The sequence below is a fragment of the Vicugna pacos genome, chromosome 7 (assembly GCF_048564905.1).
Source record: "Vicugna pacos chromosome 7, VicPac4, whole genome shotgun sequence".
In the NCBI taxonomy this organism is placed as follows: Eukaryota; Metazoa; Chordata; class Mammalia; order Artiodactyla; family Camelidae; genus Vicugna; species Vicugna pacos.
Genome location: NC_132993.1, coordinates 51,097,469 through 51,117,581, shown reverse-complemented (window position 1 = coordinate 51,117,581; position 20,113 = coordinate 51,097,469). Strand labels below are relative to the sequence as shown.

General features: G+C 35.3%; 1 protein-coding gene across 1 annotated transcript; it reads right to left on the bottom strand.

Annotated features, from left to right (window-relative positions):
• Positions 1-7,900: 7,900 nt before the first annotated feature.
• Positions 7,901-19,303, bottom strand: AGR3 (anterior gradient 3, protein disulphide isomerase family member). The gene is given in 8 exon segments (XM_072964905.1): positions 7,901-7,950; positions 8,896-8,979; positions 9,420-9,484; positions 9,723-9,798; positions 10,284-10,336; positions 16,220-16,250; positions 16,253-16,282; positions 19,195-19,303. Coding segments are annotated over 8 exon segments (498 nt in total).
• Between the last annotated feature and the right edge of the window lie 810 nt (positions 19,304-20,113).

Sequence of the window (20,113 nt, the reverse complement as noted above, 5' to 3'; positions counted from 1 at the left end):
CATTGACTCAAATTTCTTCATCAGTGCAGGTCACATTTAAGATAAAAAATGACCATGTCATACTGTGGTAAGAAACAACATAAATTACTAGAGAAAGAGAACTAGATAGGCCACTCTTTCTGGCTCAGTTGGAAATTTGCCTAGAATCCTATGAGAGCTAACATCTGCATGTCCTCTACGTATCAAAAAGCTGTTCAAATGGGAAAAATCTGGAAAGTCTCCAATACGCCTCACTACCCTTCTGCCTTCCAGCCTTTGTCCTTTATTGGTCAGGGCAGGTTTTAAGGAGAAGAAAAAGGAAAGCCAGGACTCCGTGGCCCATTCCCCCACCTCCTAAAGTAGTTTAAATGCTGAGGTGTCCTAAAACTTCGGATATACTTGGGAAACTAAGCTGGGGAATTTTTTTCTTATTTATTCAGGTCCAGTGCAAATATTTGTCTATTGAGAAATATATAATACATTAGACTCGTAAACCCACCACCTGCTTCAAGTGAGCCAACACCCGCCTGGAAGGAGACGGATACCGGCTGGTATCCTGTTCATCCAGCTCCTATGAGAAGGTCTCTGACGCCTGGGGAGCCCTGGTTTGTTTGAGCTGCCCCATGCTAACATTGCCTGATAAAAGTACACAGGTGTGTACGTTCGTCACAACCTACAAAGATGGCTTTCCGGTTCTTAGAAAAATTTTTTACAGGAATGAGGTCCAACGGAGGCTGTAATATACGGTCAGCCTTGGGTACATGGGTACATTTGTGAATTCTTCCTCGAAAATGGTCTAATGAGAGGAATGAAATAAATCATCTCACGTTCTGTGTTGTAACAACAGGTCTGACCGTCCGCATTAGCGGAGGGAGGAAGAGATCGTCATTGGTAGAGAGGATGATAGCAAAAGAGGTAACTCTGCTTACAGTGATTTCTCTGTTTGAGTGACCTGACGTCATTTTGACTGACAGACATTTGGCTGATACTTGATCGTAGAGTTCTCCCTGAAAAGCTTGTTCTCACTACTCAACAGTGAGCTTATAGAATCTGGAAAATGAATTTGCAGAGGAGCATTGTTCCTGCCACTGCCTTTTTAATTTTTTTTTTACATATTTATTCTGGTATAATTCCTGTACAAGCAAATTACACATATTTCAGATGTACAACTTGATGAATTTTGATAGATGTATACACCTATGAAACCACCATAATCAAGATAGCTAACATTTCCATCACTCCCCAAGAGGTGCGAATTTCAAACTCATGATTTATCCTTTCCTACCTGCTTTACCCCTGGTAATCATAAGTATGTTCTGTCTGCCTGTGAGTCTGTTTCTTTTTTGTAGATAAGTTCACTTGTGTCCTGTTTTTTTAGATTCTGCATATAAGTGATATCATATGGTATTTTTCTTTCTCTTTCTGACTTACTTCATTTAGAATCCTAATCTCCAGGTCCATCCATGTTGCTGCAAATGGCACTCTTTTATTCTTTTTTAATGGCTAAGTAGTATTCCACTGTATAAATATACCATATCTCCTTTATTCAGTCACCTGTCAATGGACATTTGGGTTGTTTCCATGTCTTGGCTATTGTGAATAGTAATGCTGTGAACATTGGGGTGCATGTGTCTTTTCAAATTTTATTTTTCTCTGGATGTATGTCCAGGAGTGGGATTGCTGGATCATATGGTAAGTTAATTTTTAAATTTTTAACGAACCTCCATTCTGTCCTCCACAGTGGCTGCATCAATTTACATTCCCACCAGCAGTGTAGGACGGTTCCCTTTTCTCCACACCCTCTCTAGCATTTATCATTTGTGGACTTTTTAATGATAGCTGCCATTGCTTTTTAAAGAAGCCCTCCAGCCAACAAAAATTTCAGGATGGTCACATCACATAAAGTTTTTCCCTGAAGGACTTGCCTCTGAGATTGTCCTTCTTTGGAAAGACTCCATACAAAATGGATACAGAAAGATAACTAAATTTTTATATTTTAGAGCTTGAGAGTTTTGAGACCAACTACCAAGGAATTTTTATGAAGGTTTTAGAGTTGTATTAAGATGCTCGACCCAAGAAACACAATTGTCTAAGACTCCTGCATGATTTATACAAGTTATTCACCGTATCTAGGTCTGAAAGCAAAGCAAACTACATATACCTGCTCTTCTGGGGTCTGTTGCTTTCCTTTGTAAATTTTATTTGTATACCAAAGTGTAAATAAAATTCTTAAGTACCCCTTAAGATTAATAAAGTCAGAAGAGAGTCTCTTCAATATGTTTTCCAGGTTTTCTGTAGGCAGAACAGGTGATACGAAGTAGTAGTTGAAATCCACTTTTTGTTAGTACCTGGAGGCACTAAAGCTTTGATAGCTCCATTTTTCCATCATTAAAGATGGAGAAACAGGTGGAAGTATTTATCATAAATACCTTAGGGAGGAGAGTAAAAGTTGCTTAAGTAAGGATTTACGTACAGCTGCCGCGGCAAGGAGCGGGCCGGGAGAACGGGGGACTCAAGCTTCCCGGCCGGATATCCGGTGCCCCGTGACTCAGCAGCCTTACCCCGCATGCGCAGCCCCCATGCAGTGCTATATAAGCCTGACTTGCCGCGGGAGCGTGCGGGTTAGCTCCTGGGTAACAGTTGGGTAGTTGGCGGCTTTTTTGCCTTGTTATATAAGGCGGAGGGGACTTTCCGGCGCTGCTGCCGCCGCCGCCGCCGCCGCCACTGAAGCCTGCGTACTCCTTCGCGATAAAGGCGTGAGAGAGGCACCTACGGCTCGGCCGCGAGTGTTCTTAGGCCTGCCCGAGTCTGTGAGCCTGCCAGGCCTTGAGCGCTCGCAGTACAGACGGGCTGTGTGGTTAGTGGAGGAATTCAAGAGGACAAGGTGTAACTCGAAAAGACAGCTTTAAGCAAGTGAAGAGTTCCGCCAAAGGTAAGCTGTGTTCTTGAAAATTTTCCTGCGGGTGCGGTGCACAGCACTGTAAGAGTAGCGGGTCCTGTAGGCCCTTGGTTGTTTCTGAGGAGGTCCATCTGGGATGCGGGCCTCGCGCTGTCCTATCCCCCTTCTCCTGGCTCCCTAAGCACCCACGTTAAGCATCACAGAGTCACGAGGAGCTGGTAGAAGCTTGTCTTTTGGTTTGCTGGGGGTGGAGGCTCCAAGCTGAGAATGGCGGGACCGCGTATGGTTGTCTGTCCCCTAAAGTGTTGATTGTAATCAGAATGAACTGCCCGTCTTTTATAAAGGACATTCTCTAAATGTTTTGGTATTGAGTAATGTCAGTTTTGATTACGTTTTATTTTTATGAGGTACACATCCAAAGCCGTTATTGTGGTTAAATGTGTTGACCCTGGAGCTTGCTGGGTTTGAGCGCTGGCTCTGCTAATTAGCTACTTGACTCTCTCTCTCTCTCTCTCTGTCTCTTTCTGTCTATCTATCAAGTTACTGAACATCTTCAGGCCCCAGCTAATCATAAGTAAAATGAGGGTCATGATATTTCACATTTGTGGTGAGGTATTAATGAGATAATCAATGCACGGGCCTCAGCCCAGTGCCTGGAACATAGAAAGAATTCAGTATGTTTGTTTTAATAATAATCAAATGTAATAATTAGCTCTATCTCTGAGTATGACTTTTGCTTCTGCATTCGAACCACAGCATTAAATGTCAATATTTCATAAATCTGTCAATTATGTAAAACTCTTTGTGTACTGAAATAACATTTAATTGGGCAGAAATTTGACGAGAGGGTAGAAGAGCAGCAGACAAACTGGTTGTGAGAAATGATTCTTCCGTTCTAGCAGGTCTTCTCTAAGTGTGAGAGAACCATGCAAATTGGGGGTGGCAGGGGAGAGCATCTGGGCTGGTTTGCTACGGCTGCTGTAACAAAGTAGTGCACACAGGATGGCTGAAACAACAGATTTATTTTCTCACTGTTCTGGAGGCTAGAAGTCTGAACCAAGGTGTTGGCAAGACTGGTTCCCTCTGAGAGCTGTAAAGCACCGTTTGTTCAGGCCTCTCACCTAGCGTCTTGTGCTTCACTGGAAACTTTTGGCATTTATTAGCTTCTGTAGCATTGCCTGGATCTCTGCCTTCATCTTCACGTGCTATTCTGTCTTTGTACATGTCTGTGTGTCCAAATATCCCTTTTTTATAAGGATGCCAGTCAAATTGGGTAAGGAACACACCCTACTCCAGTATGACCTCTTAACTTAGTGAATTATACCTTCAGTGACTCTCTTTCCAAATAAGGTCACAAACTGAAGTGCTGAGGGGTTTAGAACTTCAAACTATGAATCTGGGGGGAACAGTTCAACCACTAACAGCACCCTATCCTTGAAAATACTGTAACACACTTCTAGAAGTTGCAGTAGTCAAATACTCTGCAAAAATCCAGTTTGTAATTACAAAGCTGTGGGCAGTGTATTCATTAAATCTTTTATAAAGAAATGTTTATAAACTGGTATTCATAAAGTTGATCACTGCAAACACCAGGGGAATTACATACTTAATAGCATGCTACTGAGCATTCGTGCCGCAATCCTGCCTCCCCTCATTGAAGTCACACAGTTTATTCTGTGAGCTGTGTGTGTGTGTGTGTGTGAGAGAGAGAAAGAGACTGACTTTCAGCTCCTAAGGGCATTTCATTTGGTGAAAAAGAAGGAAATTGCATAAGAAACAAATTTTAAAAACAGCAAAAAAAGCTTATCTTTCTTGACATAGTAAGGATGTTCGTGAATACACAGATTGTATATAATGTATCATTGTAAGGAGTGTGTTTTAAGGAATACTATTGTAGACTCTGAAGCAAATCTCTCTAAATCGTTACAGTATGTAAACCAGTGTGTTAAAAAAAGTTTGTCTGAAGCTTAACACAATATCTTATGTCTAATCTAAAATTCTGAGACATTACTAAGGAAATCTTGTATACTTCTATATTTTAGAGCTAAACCAATGAACAAGAATTTTTGTCCTTACAGTGTACTTTATTCTCTACTTCATTATATATATTTCCATAATGGTGGAATGCATTCTTGTATCTTTCAAGATGCCTGGGTTTTGCATTGTTATGGTAAGCCTGACAGCCTCCCTAGAAAGCTGGGCCATCTTGCCACTGCTCCCATATCATCTTATTATATTATTTCATAAGGAATTATTTCTCGTCTGTGATGTATCTTACCACTAAATTATGACATCCTCTAGGGAACAAGATTGCCTTATTTTTATCTAGCTTATCTTTGGGTCCATACTATCAAACAGGGTGTCTGGCATAGAGCAGGAATCAAATTGGGAGAGATTAAATGCTATAAAATAACTGAGGTTGCTTTTTGGAACTCAGAAATTGAGAGATTGATTTGAAATATAAAAGAAAGGTTGCTATTTTAGGCAAAAAATAAGGAGAAGGAGGATGAGAAGGACGGGCATCTTGTGCAGTACCTCTAAACCACTGTTAGCACATGAAAGGAGGTCACCCAGTTACATGAGAATTTCACATAAACAGCAAATACATTTTTAGCATAAGTATGTTGCAAAGATAGCATAGGACATATTATACTAAAAAAAATTGTTACTGTTTTCTAATTTAAACTTAACTGGATGTTCTTTACTGACAATCCTATTCTAACCTCTTTATGAGTATGTAACTTTTTAAACTAATATATCTCTTTAAAATGCAAATGAAAGTTCCCCAAACTCCTTTCTAAAAATGCCTGTACACACAGAATTGCACATACTGTTTCAGGTAGTCGGTGTAAGTAATTTAATTCTTAATATTGGATGTGTTAGAGAAGGAATAAATACTTTTTTGGAGATTACAATGCTAAAAGTAATGGAAGTAAGTTTGTATTTACCTGTGTGGATTCTATGCCTTGTCCTGCATTTCAAAGTTAGGGGTAACCACAGAAGTGATCGAATCTAAACCACTAATTTTATAAAGTGAAGAAATTAGAAATGTCAAGTAGGATATAGAATTCAATTGTTAAAGTATGGTAGAGAAGGAAACTAAATTGGTTACAAGACTAAACTAATATAATTTATTATCAAATAATATTTATAATATATAGTAATTGTTAGCATATGTATAATTACATGCATAATTGTGTTACCAGGAAAAGGAAAATAAAAATTACCTTGTTTCTTAGTCACCCGAAAGAAAGATTTTTGACGAGAGACAGGAAGTGTGATATAAGCAAGCTTTTTATCAGTGAAGTAAAAAAAGTAAAAGTACACTCCCGAGAAGGGGGAGCAGGCCAATCCAAGACAGGAAAAATGGCACCGTTCCTTTGTTTTTCCTTTTTTTATATCCTGGTTTCGTGATTGGTTGATCGATTGATTGACAACTCAGGTTCCCTGGCTCGGGCTGATGGACAGCTCAGGTTCCTTGTGTTCTGTTGTTCCTTTCCCCTTCCTCTCCCCCTGCCCAGTGCCTACCTGTACCTAACTGCCCAACATTTAAATTATATGTAGTATAAATACATATGGCAAGTACAAGAGCACATACATTTTTATGATAAAGAATAATCTATTATTTAGTAACATTTTTACAGTAATTGAAGAAAAACAAGTGAATATTCTATTCTTAAAGCAGCAGCTAAATTGTCATGTGATCTCTTCTTAGTTCACTGTAAATGACCACTGACATTTTCTGTCTGCACTATTTGTACAATGAAATCAGTTATGTCTTCATATATGAAGTTCTTAAATTAGAGAATGCCAGTACACTTTGATCTCTTAGAATGCATTAAAAAAACCAACTCCAGACTGTGATCTAAATTAAAAAGTTTACTTAATATTCTTTTGCAAAGAGGCTACATGGATATCTAGTATTGATAGACATGTAACCCATTTATATCCAAATAAATCTATTGCTAAAGATGTGCTTAAAATGAACTGAATAGTGAGCAAATAAAACCTGGGAAAACACTTTCTTCCTCTCACTCATGAAACATTGGAATTAGTCAGATACCAATTTCATAGATGTTATTTATCTATCTCGTAAAAGTGTACTTTCATATGTCAAAAATGCCAGATTATTTAAATGTAATCAAATCCTATGGATTAGGAATGTGTTTGCCTATCTGAAACATTCTCTCTTCTTAGAATTACTTCCAGCTGATTATGGGATTTCCATTAGTAATTAGAATTACTTCAACTGATTATAGAAATTTTATCCATAAAAAATTAGAAGTTTTTGGTTTTATTTAAGGGAATAGAAGACATGGATATGATATTCCAGAAGCTTCCTGTGAAGCATTGAGTTGGTGCTTGCATGGTTGATAATTTCAGAACGGATATACTCCTCTTCTATTGGCTAACTGGAGAAATTCTTTAATATTCTGGCAGCAGTTATAGTCTTCTTAAAATTATTAGGAGTGTTAAATATCCACCCAGCAACTCAAGGAAAACATATTTAAGATTTAATTCATTGTAATTAGTTTTTAAATGTCTATTTTAGAGTGAAAAAAGAAATGGTTAACTCTGAAAGTTATGCTGCTAAGAGTTCAAATAATTAAGTGGGCAGAGATGCATCCATTCGCCTTGGCAACATGCTGATCATTTGCCACCTAAACTTGCAGGTTTGATACAGTTGAGGGGGCAGAGTTAAGATTAGGTTACTTGGTGGGATGAATGATAGATAAGGAAATAGAACCAATCAGTGTAGACACCTCTTATTCATGTCTTCCTGTTTCCACTATCACTGTCAGCTCATGACAAGCTTTTTTGCTGCTGATGCAGGCAGAAATACTATATTATCATGCTCAGGTTTTGACATTTATTGAAATACCATTTTACCTTCACAGGAATACTGCAAACACATTAAAAATTGAAATAGAAATGTTACAAAATCCATATACTTGCCCATTTAGTATTAGTCAGTACCCAGAAGGTTTTCTTCGTGACATTTGTCCTCTTAGGGATAATCCATTATAACTCAGATTGAATGAGTTTTAATGCTTTCTTCATGTTTTCTATCACTGTAGTAAAAGTAAATATATATTTTTTTTAGTGAATGAAGGTATCAAATGTTATAATCTATTAGCCCCTGAATCTACAATTGGCCAATTTAAATTAACAGCTATAAATACATGGGAACTTATCTGCAACATCAAAGAATATTATACTAAAAGTGCACATGTAAATTTAGGGATTAGACCATTTAGAGCTGGTGAATCAACTTTCTTCTGTTAAACAATTTTATCAATGGGGTTTTGAGGGAGTATCTATTTTATTAACGGATTATTTTGTATCAGTATCGCATAGTTCTTATTAGGCATAGTTGATAGTGATTATTGTAAAAATTAAACTCCCAAGTCAGAAGGTACCTCTTTGCTTATAAGCATTAAAGGAAGAGAAAAAGGTTTAATTATCAGTTTGAGGAAATCACATATGATACCAGAATGGACTGGCTTTCTTAAGCTCTGAATTTTTTTGTATTTTTTTTTATTGAAGTTTTGTCAGTTTACAATGTTGTGTCAATTTCTGGTGTATAGCACAGTGCCTCAGTCCTACATGAACATACATATATTCGTTTTCATATTCTTTTTTACCGTAAGTTACCACAAGATACTGAATATAATTCCCTCTGCTATATAGTATAAACTTATTTGTCTATATATATTAAGGTTTAATTTTAATGTATACTCTGTTCTGTTTGGTGAACTTAACATTTACTATGAGAACTATTGGATATCCTTGTTTAATAAAAGGTACTGCAGAAATTACTCTGAGGTACTCCAGAAATTCTGATTTTGGTGGGAGGTAAGAGTTTGCATTTTAACCGCTAGCACCAATACCCACCCCAGTGACTGTGATGTGGGGATAGCACTGTTTGTGGAGAAGCACTGATGGAGGGCTTCACTGACCTTCTAACAGTCCAGCGTTGCTGGTATCACTGTTTAAGATAACTTGTGAATACTTACATAGCGGTAAATCCTGAGGTTCATATGTGTCTAATGTGTTGGAGTATCTTCCAGTTATATCAGCTCTGACTGTTACAGAAGGATCTGCCAAGAAAAATAAAGTCAGTTGTATTTTATTTAAAATGTCCAGAAAATCATTCTTGCCACAGTTGCTCTAAAACAAACATTAAGGAAATTTATAAACAAAATCAGTTTTCATATATGTGAATTCATGATGAGTTAATCTGAATTCTAATTTTAGTGTGTTACAGCTGTCTGTCAACACAATGTAGAGAACTGTACTGAAAGTACATTGGGATATTGACTTAATAGCATCAGTTAATTAAAAAGTATTTAAAATTTTAGTATTTATAATTTGCAGAGTACAGATACAATGGATTAAATGGTTGAACTAACGTAAGCTATTACTGACAGGGTGACTAATGATTTCCCTTTAAAAAGAATAGTAATTGAACTAGCATTTAAAAATAAAGACAAGAAGGCTATTTTTTTGTCAATCTGATTGAAAAAGACTACACAATTACCCACGAACACGAGTCTTGGCACATATTGCCCATCAGGTGATAAATTCTTATCAGTGGTCTCATGCTAGCAAAAGAAGAAGAAAATGAATGTTACTGGATTGGATTGTTTATAACGGTGGATTTAAATGATACTTTACATGAACAAGATTTTCAGTAAATCGTATATTTGGCCTCTTAAAATTCTGTGTAACAGTGTATATTTACTAATACTTTATAGTTCTTTTGCATTAAAAATAGACAAAAAAGAGAATCAACTTTTCCATTGAATTTTGATACTAAGAAAACATTGTTGAGGTCATGTACCATGAGTTCAGCATGATGAAAGTATTCTGAGCCATTTCTTGTATTTCGTTATTTTGGGCAAATGCTTTTTTTTTAGTGCCGTGGGTGAGAACGTAAAGCCAGTTAGTTTTATTTTTTTTATTGTAGCAAAATTAAACTAGTATTTTGCATTCACTTACATCTGTAACTTGAATGTAAATTGTTCATTGGCCCATTGCCACTTTGTCTCTCATTGGAAAGCAAAGAGGGACAGAGTCTATCCAAAAAGACATCAAGGGATAATTGCATTGATGAAACCACTAGTTTTATAATTTCTTGTCATTCATTGATTAAAACAACATATTCTTTCAGCAGTTTTTCCCACCTGGTGGGGAAGCGAGGGAGGAAGAGGGATATAAAATTCTAAGGGACATAAATATACTAGTAGATTGTTAACAATCACTGTAGTCTTTAAGCACCTTAGTAAAATGGTGGTATTCTAACAGTTGTCTTTTTTTTTTTTTTTAAATTGGAGTTGCCGAGTGCTTTCTTAACACTATATAATCAGATCACTTTTCTACTACTTATTGGAGCAAAAATTACCTTGGCAGTATTGACAATCTTCCAGGTGATGAGTAACCATCAATGGTTTGTTACTAAACACAGAGAGTGTGAAATTAAACCAAATGAATAACTTTGAGTCACAATGTACAGTGAAGCTAGACTTAAGGTTTTCATACTTGCAACAAGATTTAAAGGTAAAAATCTCAGATTGACAAATCACAGCACTGCAGTGTGTAGTGGTGTTACTCATAACATGGCCCCAGAACTGAAGCATCAGCCTTACCAGAAATGTAGCTCATTAGAAATGTAAATTTTCAGGCCCTCTCCTGGGTCCACTCAGTCTGAATCTCTGAGAGTGAGGTCCAGGAATACCTAGCTTACCAAACTCACCAGGTCATTCTTACGTATAGTGCAGTACAGTTAGAAACATCAAAGTCAATTCTGTCTCCAGAGATGAAAGGATGTTATGAATAAGATACTCATTTCCAGTGAACATCTGGTATGAAATTTTAAGAGAGTCAAAATTTTTACTTAGGTTTTTTTTTTGTCTGCTTTCAGTTTTACAAAAAGGCTATTAGTATTTGACTATTTTCACTTCCTTTCATTCTTGTCACAACTCACAAAGTACAAGTAGTCTCAGTGAGAGTTTGCTCCCATATGTATTTTTCAGTGTCATTTTTATTTTAACTCTCTGGAAAAAGTTTTTGTGGTAACTAATTGACTTCCCTGCTCTTTAGTGTAAGAGAAAAATTAGAATGTTAGCTACAGTGAAGGATAAAATAATTGTGATTTGGATACATAAGATTTTTTAAAAATATTTAATTTTGAGAGTATGCTGGGTACACGAAGCGATAGACTAGTGTCTATATATTAAGCACAAATCTTTTTAAAAACAACAGAGGTAACCATGTGAAATACTTATTGAATAATCTTGTTTTAAATTTTAGTCTCAAAAGTGCTAAATAACAAAGTGAATTTTTTTTATTGAAGTATAGTCACTTTATAATGTGTATATTTCTGGTGTACAGAATGTTTCAGTCATACATACATACATACATTCCTTTTCATATTCCTTTTCATTATAGATTAGTACAAAATATTGAGTATAGTTCCCTGTGCTATACAGTAGAAACTTATTTATGAATTGTTAATAATTTTATTCAATTCTCAAACTTAGAATGTAAGTTAACTTTAGATAAGACTAAATCCTACAATTTACCTCTTAAAATTTATAACAGAAAGAGCTAAAATTGCCAGCAACTTCACATTTACTGGTGAAAAAGCAGACTAGATACCTGATGAATGACATATCATTACCCCTTTTTGTTGGTAGAAAACTAAGCCTAACAATACTTACTGACATTTTTTTAGAAACACATGTAGAACTTAGACCTCCTAAGCACCAAGTAGTAATCTTTCTACTAGATAACAACTCTTGCTCTGATTGCCTTAGGTAGATAAGTGTCCTGAGACACAGAACAGTTCAGGGCATGAGTCATTTCTGATTTCCTGAACTGCTCCCATTTCCTCCTAGCATGGCAGCTGGAAACAAGGACAGCTATGTATAGAGAAAGATACTGATGTAACTCTTGGAAAACCAATTTCAGCATCAGATTTTGGGGCAACTGGAGTCCAAGGAAAAATGTATCAAGATCACAGAATACTCAGTCTTAACAGTTCAGCTTTGAATGGGCTGTTTAGACATGCAAACCAAGACAGTATTCTGTTGCAGGGGGAAAAGGAAGAAGTGCTTCTGTTTCTGGCTAACAATGAAGTAGGGATGCCTGAAAAAGGACTCAAACTTTAGGCAGAGAGGCAGATAGTAAAATATTTGAAGTTTTGCAGGCTATGTGGTCTCCTTGTAATTGCTCGCTTCTGCCATTATTACAGGAAAGCAGCCATAGACAACGTGCAACAAAAAAAGTGAATGTGGCTGTGTTACAGTAAGACTTAATTTATAACGTGGAATTTGAATTTCAAGTGACTTTCATCTGTCACTAAATATTCTTCTTTTTTTTTTTAATTTAAAAATGGAAAAATCAACCTTGACTTGCAGACTAAATAAAAACAGGTGGTCCCTGGTCTAAAATCTCATGAAACAGCACATTGGATTGTGAAAAAAGTGAGTTGAGAGAAAAAATTCTGGTTAGCTGTACTTCTGAGATGCCCTAAAACTAGAGCCAAGCCTGGCTGCTTCTCAGCATCATTTGGTAAATTATTGTTTAAAGTTCTATGTATTTTTCATTTAAAACTGATTAGAAATTCAGAGGGTTTAGAATTCAAAAGTTAAAAAGGTAAAAATTCTAGCATTCCTGCCTTCCAGAAGTAAGCAGTGTTACAATTTCTTGAGTTTAATTCCAGAGGTTTTCAGGTCATATAACCAAATAAGTATATGCATATGTATGTATATGTATATAATCCTTTTTTAAAAAATGCAAATATTAGCACACTATGCTTTCGTATTTGTATTTTGCTTTTTTAGTGTAATGTTATACCTTGGATATCATTCCCTTGTGCTTCTGTATATTATTCCATTATCTGGATCTTTATTACTCTCCTTAAGATACATATTTAAGTTGTTTTCAATCTTTTGTGTTTAGATTGTTTCTAAACATTTAGAAGCAGTGCTTTGATGAACATGACGTTGTTCATATCTAATTTTGCATGTGGATGGGCATATTTGTAATAAATTTTCAGAGGTGGAATTTCTCGGTCAAAGGGAGTGCACATTTGTAATTTTGATGTATGTTTTGAAAGTGTTTTCTTTCCATAGGATCTGTACCAATTTATATCCTCTCTGGTAGTGTGATAGATAACTTTTTCCTCTCACTAAAACTGGTCTGCAAGCTTTTAATTTCTTTCATCCAAAAGGTGAAAAGAGGGAGGTGAACGTGGTTTTGCTTTCTTAGAAAAAATAATCAACATATGATCCAGCAATTCTACTTCTGCGTATATATCAAAGGAAAGGAAATCACTATCTTGAAGAGGTATCTACACTGCCACGTTCATTGCAGTATTGTTTAAATAGCCAAGACTTGGAAACAATGGGTCTGTCAACGTATTTGTGACAATATGAATGAACCCTGAGCATATTATGCTAAGTAAAATAAGTCAGAGACAAATATTGTATGATCTCACCTAGTGGGATCTGAAATCTTAAACAAATAATGCCCTCCCCACCCCCCCACCCCCCAAAAACCCTGAAACTCAGAAATGGAGAGTAGATTGGTGGTTTCCGGGGGTGGGGGTTGTGAGAATGGGGGAAATTGGTGAAGGTGATCAAAGGTACCCACTTCGAGTTATGAGTGAGTCTTTGGGAATCTAATGGTGACCAGAGTTAACAATACTGTGTTGTATACTTAAAGATTGCTGAGAAGTACATCTTAAAAATTCTCACCACATGTACAAAGTTAACTGTGTGAGGTGATGTGTTAATTAACCTTAATGGGGTAATCATTGTACAATATATAGGTATATCAAGTCATCGCAGTGTTCACCTTAAGCTTGTACGATGTTAATATGTCAATTATATCTCAATAAAGCTGTAAAAAATATTCTTACTCATGTTTAGGTTACTTATTTTTATTCTATGACCTATCCTCCATATCTTTTGTTCATTTTTTCTCATTGACTTACTGACCTTTATCTTAATAATTTGAGTTTTTTGTTTATTAGAAAAATTCACCCTTATGTGCTATAGTTTTCTGTTTTTGTTTTTTGTCTTTTTCTTCTGCTTAAGTTTTTGGGTGTGTAGAAATTCACATAATCAAAAATATTTGTCATTTATTTCAGGATTTTTCTATTGTCCTTTTCCCCCTTCTGTTTACTTTGGCCATACTCAAGCTTAAAGGAGGTCTAGGGTAAGGCAGGAGTAGCATCTAGAGCTCAAAATTAAGTGCTTTATTTTTGCATCCTAGACACCCCTCATCCTACACCCTAATATCCACCCTTTCCTACTCCAAGAATTTAAAGAAATAACATTTTGCAATAGTATCATTTAGTACCTTAATGATTTCATTTAAATAAATCTTTGTAATTTATTTTGATATAAAATGTAAGGTATGGATTCAAATTTATTTATTTTTCACAAATGGCCATCAACTTCTCACTAACGATTATTTTACATACTGTTTCCCCTATTCCTGATTTTAAATGCCACTTTATTGTGTTTAATTTCTGTAGTATCAAGTTTTATTTCTGTACTCTCCATTCTATTTAATTCATTTACCAGTAATATTTTGTTTTATTATAGTTTTATAAAATGTTTCATATTAAGGGCTAGTTCCCCTGATTTTTCTTTTCAGAATGTTCCTATTTATGTCGGTTTCCATATCAATTTTACAATTGTTTCAAAAAATCTGTAGCATTCTATGGTGGTTGTCTTAAAATTTTTTTAAGTGTAGAGAGAATTGACATTTTTATGATGTTGAGTCTTCCTATCAACAACACAATATCCCTTCTCATAGGTTTGTAATTTTTTTCCTCAGTAGTACATTTAGATTCATATAGATACTGTACATTTCTGTCAGGCTTATCCTAGGACATTTTATCTTTGTTATTGCTATTTGAAATAAGGTATTTTATAAGTTCCTTTGTTTTAAATTTTTTATATGTAAATGCTGTTTATTTCCAGGTATTAATTTAAGCTCATCTAATTTAAGTGAATCTTCATACTTCTGAATACATTCAGTTGATTCTCAGGTTTTTCATGTACATAGTCATTATCTGCAAATGAAGATTTTTCACCTTCTCCTTTCCAAGTTTTATACTTTTAATTTTTCTCATCTAATTATATTTGTTAATATCTTGAGAACAGTGTTAGTAATTGTGCTGATTAAAGAATCCAACAGTGGGATACTTTAATTTGCTTTCCCAGTAAGCATGATGTTGGCTTTTTGCTGGACAATTATTTCCTTTTTAGATAAATAATAAATTAATATTAGATAATTTTTTAAAAATTCAAATATGGATTTTGCATTATATTAAATGCCTTTTTAGCATTTACGGAAATAGGAGATACTTGTGTGATTTGTGTCCTTATAAATTTTAAATTATTTTCATTAATAGATTTCTTAATCTTGAATCTTTTGGCATTCTCAGACTAAATCTCACTTTATCAGAATATATTCTTTAAATGTTCTGCTGGCTGCTTTTTGCTAATACCTTGTTTGTTTTTTACATTTCTATTTGGAAATAAGATTATTCTGTAGAATTCTTTATTTTTTATTTTTTTTAGTATTTGCCTAGTGTTGAGAGTGTTTTACTCAATTCTGATTTGGACTCTTTCCTTTTTCTTTAAAGAGTTGAATTGACCATTCTTTAGATATTTGATAAATTCTTGAGGCACTCTTAAAAATATAAATTTCTCAGCTCCATCCCCAAAGATTTTGTAGATCTTCAAGGATAAAAACCATGTCACTGTTGGTCATTGAGTGCAAAAATAGTGCTTGGCACATAGCAATGGATACTGAGTAAGCACTTGCCTGACTGACTCTGAATATGGACTTCAAAGAAATCTCTAATTGTTCTGATGATCAGACAGCCTTGAGAAATGTTGCTCTAAACCAGTTTTCTGTTTAAGCTTGTATATTGCCCAAGAAGTGATGCTGTTTTGTTTATGTAATTTATATTCAGAAGTTTGCTTGGTGGATGTTAACAAGACTTGTGGTGATTTTTCAATATATAAATATCCAGTCATTACTGTATTGTATACCTGAAACTAATGTAATGTTAATAGGTCAATTATTCCTCAATATACAAAATGCTTGCTTGGGTAATTAAGAAATTAATACAAAGGTATTTAGAGCTCTTATTTACAAAAAAAAAAAATTCTAACAGCAACACTTAGTCCAGACAGCATACAACATCAGAGCAAATTCTTACTGTATTTTTTCAAAAGCTAACATGTGAATTTTTGGCTCTTATATGAGGAGGTATCTATATCCTCTGTCAAAATTAACTGAGAGGTGTTTTACCTTTTTTGACAATGAAAGAGGCCTTCCTCTAAGTCTGCACCCAAGTGGTATCATCTCCCCATCCTAAAACAAAAGAGAGAAATCAGTGTATCAGCTCAGGACCACCAAAGAGTTCTGGAATGGGCACGTGATAAGCAGGTATCTATCTACAGATATTTAAGCTACCAAGCAGTTGTCTGACATGTGGTATAGAAGATACATAATTATAACTACATAAGAAGAGATTGTGTCCTTTCAGATAATAGTGCTGAGATTTTTTGACTGTTTCAAATTTCGAGGCTTATGGTCTTGAACCCAGTAAATGTTTAATAGGTGCATTATGATTAGTGGTGATTGAAAGGACAGCTCTGGCCATGCAAAAGTTTTTCTTTTCAGAATGCACAGGAGAAAATAACAGTTAATCTTTGCATATCTTGTAAGCCTGTCAGGAATACTTTGGACTGGACTGTACAGTGTCCTTGAATCTTGAGTGCCAAGAGATGTTGATGCCTTCAAAGTTCATGAAAAAAAGATTTCAAATTTTGCACTGAATTTTAACAGGGAAAAAAATGTGGTATAGGAATTTCATGGTTGAGAGACGCAATGAAATACAGTTGTTTAGGAAGCATGCAAAGGCTTGGAGGAGAGGGAAACAATACAAGAAGAGAGAGAACCCACTTGCCTTTAAAAGTGATACAAGTAGTTGGGAATGTATCTTACAGACTGAAGAACAAGATCATTGAGGAGAAGAATGCACAGAACATCCGGAAATATTTCAAAGTATTTTCAGGAAACGTCTTAGTCTACAGATGAAAAAGATTGACAACATCTTATGTTAGTTAAGTACCTTCACCTTAGCAGGAAGCCTTCCTATCTGTAATAATCCTGAAAGATTTTCTTTACAACTTTGCTGGACCACAAGTAGTAACTTCATGCCATATTTTGTATTAGACGAAAATTATTATAGAAACAGCCAGTGGAACTCAGATCCTACTTAATTACCCTATTCTGTTGCAAATGTTATTTAATGCCAGAACGTCAGCAATGGGAAGAGTTACTATTCTCTGCTCCTGTTTAACTTAATTCCACAAACATTAAAGGAATATCTGCTATGTGCCTTACTCCACTTAGCACTGGGTGTACACAGGTAAGACAGTATATTCCCTGCTCTTAAACAATTCATAGCTTTGTAGGGCAGTCATACTGTATTAGTTACTTTTATACACTTTCCTTCATAATCAGGCCAAAGGTGGTACAGAACTTAAACTCTCTGCAGGGTCTCTGTTCATTACTATAATTCATAATCCAGGACTGTCTGTAGTTACTTGTCTTCTGAGGTTTTATTCATTTTCCGATATGTATTTTATTGGGTACTTACTATATGCCAAGCATTGGGCCAGGTGCTGGGTGCAGAGCAGTTCCTTTGCTTCAAAAGGAAGTTAAGGTTTTGTCAGTCATTTTTTGTTGTTCTTGGTTTTTATTACTTTTTTCTTTCAATTAATATTCTCTATTTTCTCTTACATTCTCTCTATTTAAGTGTTTGGTGCTGCTCCCTGTACTAATGGGCTTTATGTGCTGCTTTCACCCCCACCTTAAACCCTCATTCATTCTGAGCTTTATTCTCTCAGTTGTTTCCCATATGTCACTAGATGGTACAATGCTTAACCACATGGAAACCAATTCTTAATAATGGAGTTCCTAGCTGTTCTCATGCATCTTCCCTACTGGAGTCATATTAACTGAATAGCAGGCTCATCAAGTTGTTTAAAATTTACTGCACACAGAGTATATTTTTCATAAAATTCACTAAATAGTTTTAATGGACATTTGAAAGTGAATACCCAGAATGTTGGTACCTTAATTACAGTTACAGTATAGTATTTAACTCAGCCCTCAAGGGTCTTTAAGGGCAATGACTAATCTGGTCTTTGGCACTTTAAGGCTACTAAGTTCATTGTTTTATAACTATTGTGTTTATGTATGGAGATATATGATAAATTTTACTTAAGAAAATATTTCCCTCTTTTATTAATTTTACCAAAACTTACTGATTTTTTTAGATTGATATTTTCTGTGATTTTTAAACTGAAGTAGAATTAATTATCTTGGCTGAACATTGATGGGCAGTTGGCTGACACCCAATACATCTGTTAAGGAATGAATTAACTTGGTAAGAAAGTCAATATTTTTAAATTTGAAATTATGCTACAGTTGGTGTTCATTTGTTTGCTCCATTCACACATTACCATTCCAAGTAGCAGTCAAGTATTTTTTGGTTTCTGCTACTAGTTTAGAATTAGTTGTGTGGAGACAACTGATTTTGTCTCCATTTCTATTACTTGGAGTTGTAGGAACTAATTTTGAGAATTTTCTTTATGAAATATTTCATTATAGATGAAGATACAATTGTTTCTTAGGCCAAAGTAAAACAGTAGGTACAAAATAGAAATATTTTCTAAACATGTAACCAATGACAAATCTAGATTACGTCCTCTAAAACTCCTGCAGCTGCTTTGTGGAGTCAACATGGCAAACACTTGTTTAACCAAAGTTCTTGGAGGATGAAGATAAAGTGTAATTTTCTGGGCATCCCAGTGTAAAATCATTCCAAATTATTTTCTTGCCTGAAAAATAGAGGACAGAGAACTGGAACAGATTTTCAGGGATCCTGATTACTTTTAGGATATGCCTGTGACATATCAATTAATATTATTTTTGAGGACTCTGGTTACCAAAGTTATAAGCAGCAAAACTACTTCTCCATTATTTCTATAAAAGATGCAGTAAATTGTTACTGTTTTTTCAGTTGCTTTTGGCTCACTCTTTAAAATTATTGATTGTTTCTGTTTTGGTTTTTTTCCCCCTATTTTGAAGTGGTACATAACCCCTACTTCAGTGGACTGAGTTTGCTTTATAACTAGTCTATGGGCAAGAGATGAGGAAGTGTAAAACAATCCAAATGACTGAGTTTGGAAAATAAAGTGAGATTACAGTACCTCTTGAGAGTGTCTGAGGAGGTCTCTTTTCCTTTTTGATTGCAATGGCAAGGTTGGAAGAAACCACAATGAGTAAAAGGCAGAGGGCCAGAGCTGAGTGTAACATCATGTCTTCTAGAGAATCTCTCAGAAGAAGCTGGATGATAGAAAAAAAAAAAGCTTTTTTTAAAATCCAGTATGTTACTTCAGGCTAAGACATTTGTTAAGAGTTAGACCAAACCTATGGTGACACATGGCTCTGCTTGTGTGAGTTGACATGGTAAAACTACCTTGAACTTTCACATTTTATTTTGAAAATATTTTAAAAATACAGTCAACTCAATAAATATCCCCTTGATGAAAAGCCATATTCTGGGTCTCCTGGGAGCAATAAGTTGAAGGCAGTTGAAAGAAAACTGGCACCCAAAGCCTGCTTTTGACTGTATTCTAGAGCTCACAGCACTAGTAAGATCATGTTGATTTTAAAAGCCTTGCAACTGCTAAATGCAATGGAAAGCTGACATTTGTCGTGCATAAAGATTCTTTGCCTTTTGATTCTTCTTGATCTAATAGGTTAAAACAACATTTTAATTCTATACCAAGATAGTAAGATTAGGCATGAACAAATACTGCTTTAGTTGAATTCAGAGGAGAAATAGAATATGGAGATTTCTTGTTCTTCGATTCCTCTGTAGTCACTTATCTTTCTCATCCTTCCATCATTTACTCTGCCTCAAAAGGCTTAAGTTTACAGCTCTGCCCTATTTAACAATAATTCCTTTCATTTTATCTTTCTCTTGCCAGCAGTGTATCCCTTCGGTCCTCCTGTGGATTGAAAATGGTGGGTCTGGTCCTATTTAAATTACTTTCTTTCTGAATCTGCAGGGTACCCACTTTTTAATGTCTCTGAATTCAAGCATCGAAAAACCCTGTTAAACAA